Genomic DNA, 8303 nt, shown 5'->3' on the forward strand with positions numbered 1-8303 from the left:
CAAGTTGCTACCACGTGCCTCCCCATCTTTGTCACAATCAACTTTCACAGTCAACCCCAGCCAGTTGCCTAGGGCAGTACCAAACTTTTCAGTCCTCTTATCCGGTGGCAGATCATCTACACGAACCCAAACATCCACTGTGTCAAAAACCATCTCCGAGGGTCTCTTATTTCCCGAGCTGTTTTGTCTCATGATATGTATTTAGCCTATCAATCTCGTTTAATGTATATTTTTAGCTAGCTTGTTGTGCCTATATAGGCCCGATTACACATGTTTAACTTAAACACCTAACAATCCACAAATTACAGGCCCAGTTATAACAAGGACAGAATTACAACATAACTTGCACACATATCAGAATCAACCGAGGTGAATGGACAGAAGAAATGAACGTGTCCACTTCAAGTCTTTAACCCTAATTCATGAGCGTTGAAATGTGGAAGCTCTTAACCCGCTTTCCGATGACATGCTGATGGAGATCGGAAGCAAATCCGTGGAATTTGCTATTACGGGTGCTGTTTTGTGGCTCAAATCCTCATGGATGCTTGATTTAGTTATGCTATTACAGATGTGGTCTGAATCCTGAACAATGCACTTTTGAAATGGTTGAGTTTGCACGGAAATTAATACACCCTTATATTCTGGAACGGAGGGAGTATCAACAAACATGCAATGTATCTTGTCAAAATAAACAAGCAGGCAACCCTTAACAGCTTCGAAGTTAGTATGGCAAGAAAGTAACTGTCCGATATATAGATGAAACTGCCAACTTATCTATATATCAACCAAACTCTAAAAGCGCATCCTGGAGGTATGGATTGGTATCCCTAGTCATCAACAACACCATTCACCAAATAGCATGGCCAGGTAAATATTTCTCAGGCACGGCGCCAAGGTCTCAAACAAAACAAGCCCTAAGGCTTCAGATAACAGAATGTTTATATCGAGGGAAGCATAGCAAAGAGACAACTCTCGCCGAACCGTGACAATGAAAGGCCACTCGGGATCAAGCCACTCTACCCTGTGAAGATAGCAAGCTGGGGAAACTGGAGTAAACAAATTCCTATAGTGGAGCCTAGGGTCCTCAGATGTATGTGTGATCAGTAGCGGATGATGTCGCTCAAGATGCTAAAGAAATGGTTGAGGTCGATCTTTTCCTCTCCGGCATAGATGGCTTCCGCGCTTCCCCCTTGTGGCCCCTGCGCAGCCATCTCGACAAGCGTGTACAGCTTCTTGATCGGCATCTGCAATCGTTGAAGGATTGTAAGAATTTGGGAAAATATAGGCAACCATTTAAGTGGAGGGAATACAAGAATGTTAGAAAGAAGATTACATCGTCCAGCGCTTCTGCTGCAGTCTCAACATCTCCTTCATCGAACACATTCAAATGTCGCAACACCTGCAGGGCGGTCATATAAGGTTGATAAAGAGTAAAATTCCAAATTGTCAAGGCCATAGAATATGTATTACAGAGGACATGAAGCAATCATCTACTCCCTCCGTCCGGGAAAAGTTGTCCCAAACTTGTTCCTCAAATGGATGTATCTAGCACTAACTTGGTGCTAGATACATCCATTTGAGGGACAAGTTTTTCCGGACGGAGGGAGTACTATTCAAGAATATGCAATGTGAAACGGTTACAGTTTCTTGCATTTTAACCATAGACCTCAATGTATGTCTTTAGTAATTAATCTTACCTTTGCAGCATCCTCCTTTGTCAGTTTGGGAACCTCGTAGGTCACCGAGAACACACCAGACATACCAATGGAGTCTAGAAATGTTGTCTCACTTGTTGTTCCAATAACAAGCAAGTTCTTACCCTGCAAAAGATAGGTAAGATATGCGAGTCAAAGACAAAGTCAAGTCAAAGCTGTTTTTGCAGCCAAGAAAAGATTGGGCCCCAGGATACTACTGAAGAAAAAAGTGTGATTGTGCAAACCTTAGGAGGAACCCTCTTGAGGAGGACCATAAGAGTTTGCGATATCAGATTTGAAAAACGTGGTCCGATGGCAACAAACTCCAGTAACCTAAATGGTCATAAAGGAGCACCAAAGAATACTTCAATAAAAATGAAAGGACAAATGACAGCAGACTTTTGTGGCATTGAGGTTCTAATACCTTTCAATGTCATCAAGAATTATGATGCTGAACTGAGATTTGTAAGCATCCTCAAAAACCTGTAACCATCACAACGAAAGACACCTTATGTGTAAGCATACAGGAAGCAAACAGCATAACTAGAAAAGGCATACACAGGAGCAATAAACAGGATACACGATTCAAATAGATTCTTCCGTATATCAACTAACTACCAAATTCATTATATTAAGAACATCCCTGACCTTGCAAATCTGTGCACACTTGCTGCTTTCACTGAAACCAATCATTGTCTCCGCAGATATCTATGGTGAAAACCACAATTAGAGATATGTGGCCCTATAGTTTGCAACTGAGGATGGAGGGAACCAGAAGTGAAGGAACTTACAATTTTGACATAAGCAAAATCACTGTCAATACCAACAGTAGCGGCCAAAGCTGATTTACCACTGAAAAGCAATTAATGTGAAATAAGCTTCCAGCAATATATTCAGACAACGATGATGTGTTTTAGAGACTGTACCTTCCAGCAGAACCTTGCAATAGACAGGTCACAAGTGGGCTACCTCTGCTAACTTTAACTTGTTCCACCAGAAGCATAGCTCTCTGAAAAATGTGCTGGTGTGCCTTGCCACAGTCAACAATACCATGTAACCTGTACAAAAAAATCACATAAAGGTAACATTAAAATTGTAGTAACCGAGACAACTGAAGATAAAATAAGAGATACATGAGGGTAAGGAATTTTAAAATCATATATGTGTTAAGCTCATCATTAAAAGATATTCTTATATGCCAGACAAGCTATAAGCATGTGGTTTGTTACAGTCAAATGTCAAGTCTTATATTGCTGAAGGAAATTCTATTTTTCCTTCTAAACTCACTAATGAATGTATTATAAAGCCCAGCCACTGAATTGCTGAATTAAGGGAGAAGAGTGACAGTGCCCACGGGCCATAGCCAATGTTGAGCATATTACAAGGAAAAATTCCAAAGCACAAATAATAAGATGTACTCCAGGAATACCCCAAGAAGAAACTAATGATCGCCCTTTGAAATTTGTGCTGATGGAAATCATTCTGTTAAAAAATTGTTTAAGAAATCAGTGCTCGCACCTGCATCTTTCGAGGTCATCAGTTGAAGCACCAAATGCAGGAGTAATTTCATGAAGTCCATTCACAAAATCATCCATAGTAACCTTAATGCTTTCCTCGTCCAAAGGTTTAGTGAGATCATCCATGCTTATCTGCCGGTTCAAAGCAAATGAAACTGCACTTTTAACAACACCTTCCAACTCTGCTCCACTGTAGTTCTTTGTCCGTGCAGCTTCATTGAGAAGATCATGTGTCATTTGGATGTGATTTTCACAATTACCAATCATATATAGTAAAAAAGATATACTGACAAATTTCCCACATCCCACAAACCCCTAGTTAGTCATACTAAAATGTCCGACTACAACAAAATGGCAGTAAACATTGAAGGAAGCATCGCTACTTGCTAGCAGCACTCCCTTTTTTAAGAAGAATAAAATCTTTGAACTACGGATAATAGCACTAGCATGAAATGGCCAGCTAAAAACACAAATAAAAAATATTTGCTATAATAACACAAATGCCGCAGACAATATTACTTTGCAAAGAACATACCTAGCTCTTGAAGATTAACATCTGGAGAAAGGAAAGAGCTCTCCCTCATCTTGCTTGTATGAATTTGAAGAATTTGCAAACGACCATTCTCGTCAGGCAAGTTTATCTCGATATGAACTTCCAGTCGTCCTGGTCTGCAACAGATGTATCAAAGGGCAATGAATATATGTGAATAATAGAACAGAAATGAACTAGCAAAAGAGAATATGGTGTAGTCATCTATCTGCACAGCCTCTAGAGTGACTAGCAACCTTCTCTTTGTGAATCGCCCAGTAACATACATCACTAGGAGTGATGAAGGGTACTAGATGCATGGCAACCAATATAATTCCAATAATCAAAGGCCTCATATATTATTCAGAATTCAGCATGAATGCATTTATGATGAAAGACTTGCTACATTAGTTTGTCTCATCAGGAAACTTATTTGTTTCAGTACCACAGAGTTGGAGCTACCAATGACATGTTTGCTAGATCAGTTTGTCATCAGGCAACATGGGTCAGAGCATATACCTCAATAAAGCTTCGTCAAGTAAATCCTTACGGTTGGTCATTCCAATAAGCAACACGTTATTCAACGCCTCAACACCATCTATCTGTAAAGTTGAGAGTTCGGACATAACTCAGTAATAGATATAAGCAAAGAACATAAAGTCTAAACTTCAAATTCTAGTAAAACATACCTTTGTAAGCAGCTGGTTTACAATGCTATCATGTACGCCTGTACCATCTCTGCTAGATCCTCTAGACTGCACAACCAGAGTTTCATCAATACATGCAGGTTGGCAATTTTGAATAAAACTAAACCAACATTGTACATGATGTATTATACAGTATGATGTCACATGCACAAAATAAAGTTGCAAGTTAAAGAGTTCTAGAATAGATATTTAATGTGGAATCTTAGGCATAACTGAAGAAAAATAAAAAGGATATGAGCATATGATAGGTTTCATGTAAATCTCTGACACAGAAGTTATGAGATACTCCTTTGGCAGGGGCTAATACACAATTACACACTGTCACAGCACACACTTCAGAACTATTCATGTTGACAGCACACTCTTAAACTCCATCGACACCCAAGTTGATAAGAATAAACCTGTACTATCTAGTAACTAGTGATAATCGCAAGCTAATTTTTATTTTGTTCTGTCATATTGACAAAGCCTAAGCAAGAGAAAATATATATTATGCTGAGAGTTATAGTCAACAGAACCCACCTTGCAGATAGCATCAATTTCATCAAAAATGATAACATGGAGGTCACTGTGATCACCTGTGAGAAGGAGGTACAAAAATCAAGTGTCGATAAGGATTCACCTCACACAAAAATATGAGAAGAATTCAGCTCATGAGATATCGTACCTTGCGCCTTCTGGTCATTTTCAGCATCAAGAAACAAATCTCTCACATTTTTCTCTGTTTCTCCAACAAATTTGCTCAACACTTCAGGTCCATTCACAATCTGAGGTCAGGAAAAGGTATTTAATCTCAAGTAAACATAATGGACAAGCATCTGGCATTGTAGTGTTAGCAGACTACATGTCACTGACTACTGGTGCCTGTGCTACAATAAATTAAGTATGATACATGAAAGTTCCTCAGTATAAAATGGACTATGATACACAGTTCCTTTATTGAACTGAACTTAAAACAAGAGAATTGAGAACTGAAATTTTTAATTCAAAAAATATATTTATCACTGCTGATGATAACAAAACTTCATCAAGCCTGTGTTTTAAATGTAATATTCATAAATTCGTACAGGATAAAGGGCCCTAAAAAGTAACAATGTATCTAAGAATGAACTAGATGATAGGCACTACACAAATGTTTCGAAAAGTAACAAAGCTACTCCACGCCAATACGAATATCCATACCTTCGGGTCCTTTCCATTCAACAGTTTTCCAATCTGACGGGCCATGAGGGTCTTGCCAGTACCAGGAGGTCCATATAGCAACATACCCTTTACGTGTTTAATGCCCAATCTAAAGTATTCAGTTGTGAGTAAAACATCATATGCTACGGATGGTACAAAATTAAAGAAGCAGGAATGATACTTACTTGCTGACAACATGAGGAGGAAACACCCTTGAAGCAAATGCCCTACGGAAAATGTCTGTGAATTCAGAACTTAACCCACCTATCCCCAATTTTTCCAAGTTAAACTCTTTATCTTTGAAAAGCTTGCTGCTAGCTGCTTCCTTTTGGTTGATAACCTACAGCAGATTAACAGGTCTTATTGTGTTGCTTTCAGAAGCCATACAAAATGCTCTTGTCACATAAACTATTAATAGAACTGCTGATAACAACATAGAAGTTATTCAAAGGAACCTTGATTCCTGAATTAGGAGCCGCCTCAAATATGATGTATGTATCACTTGACAGGAATCCTCTGTCCAACGGCGTGGAACTTTCTTGACCCTCTAGCAAAGCTTGATTGACACTGAATATGTAGTTTGTTCCATAAAATTCAAATGGCACTCGTTGCCCACTTGTCATGACCTGTAAACAACCCCACATGTCACCATTATGTGCCCACAAGTGGAAGCAGTGTTCTTATCAAACTGCAGACATTCTCAATCCAATCATGCATATGAGATTTTTCATGGACAACATAACATACATATGTTTATACCGATGAAAAAATAAAGATAACCTGTACTCACAGACAGAATGTAACTGATTATCCCATACCTGATCCAGAAATCTCTTCCGGAGTTGTTGGGCAAGCAATACGGCATCCAGCTGCAGAGCCAGGCTAATGCATGTCAAACCACAGTAAATAAAGCATAACTAAAACTGTAGTCACAGATAGACCAATGAACTTACATCCTCAGCTCGGTTGGACCTTGCCTTAGTATACTCTAGCTCCAATGTGAGCAATGCCAGCTTGAAATCATCAGGAGGAGCAAAACTGGGCAGAAATATTATTCACCACAACAGTAAGGCAACACAGAATCGCATCCAACTAAACGTATGATTCAGTCGACAGTTGATCATCCTACCTGCTAACGGTAATAGAATCCCCAGCCGAAACCTTCACCTGTCGACGCTGAATGGCATTCAAGGCGATGCTTCCAGTAGCAACGGCATCGTGGGCAGTGGATACACGTTAAGGATCAAACATGAAAGAAAGAATATGTTATTCTAAAATAAAATCGGCACAGAATATCATCAAAGCTCCATAGATTCCACATGAAAGCCTCCCTCTTAAAGTTGAGACAACACAATGTGATTTTAACCAAGGTATAAACACTTCAGAACAATAACATCCGGCATGGTGATTCCGGTTGACAAAACCAAAATTAAACCCCTACACTGGGTGATGTTTAGTAATGATGCATGTTTAGGCTAAGTGGAATTACATAATTGTGTGCCTGTAATAAAAAATGAACGCCTGTTGACAATCTGATTCATCATTCATCAAGGCTCCCACATCCCAAATAAACGGCATCTACAGAGCACGCTGGACGCAGGACGTGATACTGTGGACATTTATCCAATTTATTTGTCTAGGCAGATGGCGCGTGGATTAGAGAAGCACAATTTTGCAATGCACCCACAATAATCGCATGGTATTTGTAGGCACTAGCAGCTAGAGCAAGTAAACCGGGCAATCGTGCCATCCCACATACAGTACTAGCTAGCGTCGCCAGCAGCCCGTCCCCGCGAGATCGCCACGAAAATGAAGCTAAAGCGCCCCAGTGAGCACGGTGCTCTAGACCCCCCGGGATTTCGAACTGGGCCGACCAGCGGATCAGATCAGCGCGCCGGGCCACCTCAAAATTCAGAGAGATCTCACGGAGAACACAAGATCGCGGGAGGAAGGAAGGTGAACAAAAGGATATCGCAGGGCGAAGACGAGGACGTCGCCGACGAGGGCGAGGGCGGTGGGGAAACGGCGGATGTCGGCGGGGGAGACGTAGGCGCAGTTGGTCAGCGCCAGCTCCTGGCTGGGCGTGCTCACCACGGCCAAGGACACGCCGGCGCCGGCGCCCGCGCCGCGGCCCTGGTAGCCCCTCCCCGCCATGGCGGTCGCCGCAGCGGGAGAGAGATCTCGCGTGGGGCCGCGCGGGGGAGAAGAGTCGGGGGCGCGGGGGAGAGAACTTCGTGGGTGCGAGCCGTGCGATGCGAAGGCGGAAACAGGGCGAAGAGGGAGGTGGTTATTTTCCCAGGCTGTCTAGCATCCCTTTTTCTACCTTGCTTCGGCTCGAAGCTGTTCGCAACGTGTTTGCTTTGAATTAATTTGAAATTAAGGAAAAACTGGACATGTGAGTTCAGTGTGTTTGTCTAGCATCCCTTTTTTGTTTGTTTGGGTTGACGTTTTGAACCGCGTCCATCCTCGTTCACGTTTGGGTGGACAGTGTGCACAAATCGCCAATGTATTTCCGTCCGCACGGCGGGTGTGCGGCCATATTTTTGCTTTTTTTTGCGTACATATTAAAAACATTGCCTAAAGCTCGCATAATTCAACCAAATATAAATATCATCGTTTTACAGACAAATAAAATCTCATAGTTTACAAACCAAATAAAATTTAGATTATCACA

At 41.2% G+C, this 8303-nt stretch overlaps 1 protein-coding gene across 1 annotated transcript; it reads right to left on the reverse strand.

Annotated features, from left to right (window-relative positions):
* Positions 1-898: 898 nt before the first annotated feature.
* LOC123140444 (vesicle-fusing ATPase) lies at positions 899-7915 on the reverse strand. The gene is made up of 21 exons (XM_044559918.1): positions 7602-7915; positions 6759-6854; positions 6583-6667; positions 6448-6498; positions 6085-6255; positions 5815-5969; positions 5630-5738; positions 5115-5214; positions 4970-5025; positions 4430-4495; positions 4260-4342; positions 3747-3880; positions 3213-3423; positions 2621-2752; positions 2486-2546; positions 2343-2402; positions 2119-2177; positions 1940-2027; positions 1698-1820; positions 1334-1399; positions 899-1244 (listed from the first exon to the last, which is right to left on the reverse strand). The coding sequence occupies exons 1-21, from the start codon at positions 7781-7783 to the stop codon at positions 1101-1103; spliced, it is 2232 nt and encodes a 743-aa protein (XP_044415853.1). The 5' UTR covers positions 7784-7915; the 3' UTR covers positions 899-1100.
* Between the last annotated feature and the right edge of the window lie 388 nt (positions 7916-8303).

The sequence above is a fragment of the Triticum aestivum genome, chromosome 1B (assembly GCF_018294505.1).
Source record: "Triticum aestivum cultivar Chinese Spring chromosome 1B, IWGSC CS RefSeq v2.1, whole genome shotgun sequence".
In the NCBI taxonomy this organism is placed as follows: domain Eukaryota; kingdom Viridiplantae; phylum Streptophyta; class Magnoliopsida; order Poales; family Poaceae; genus Triticum; species Triticum aestivum.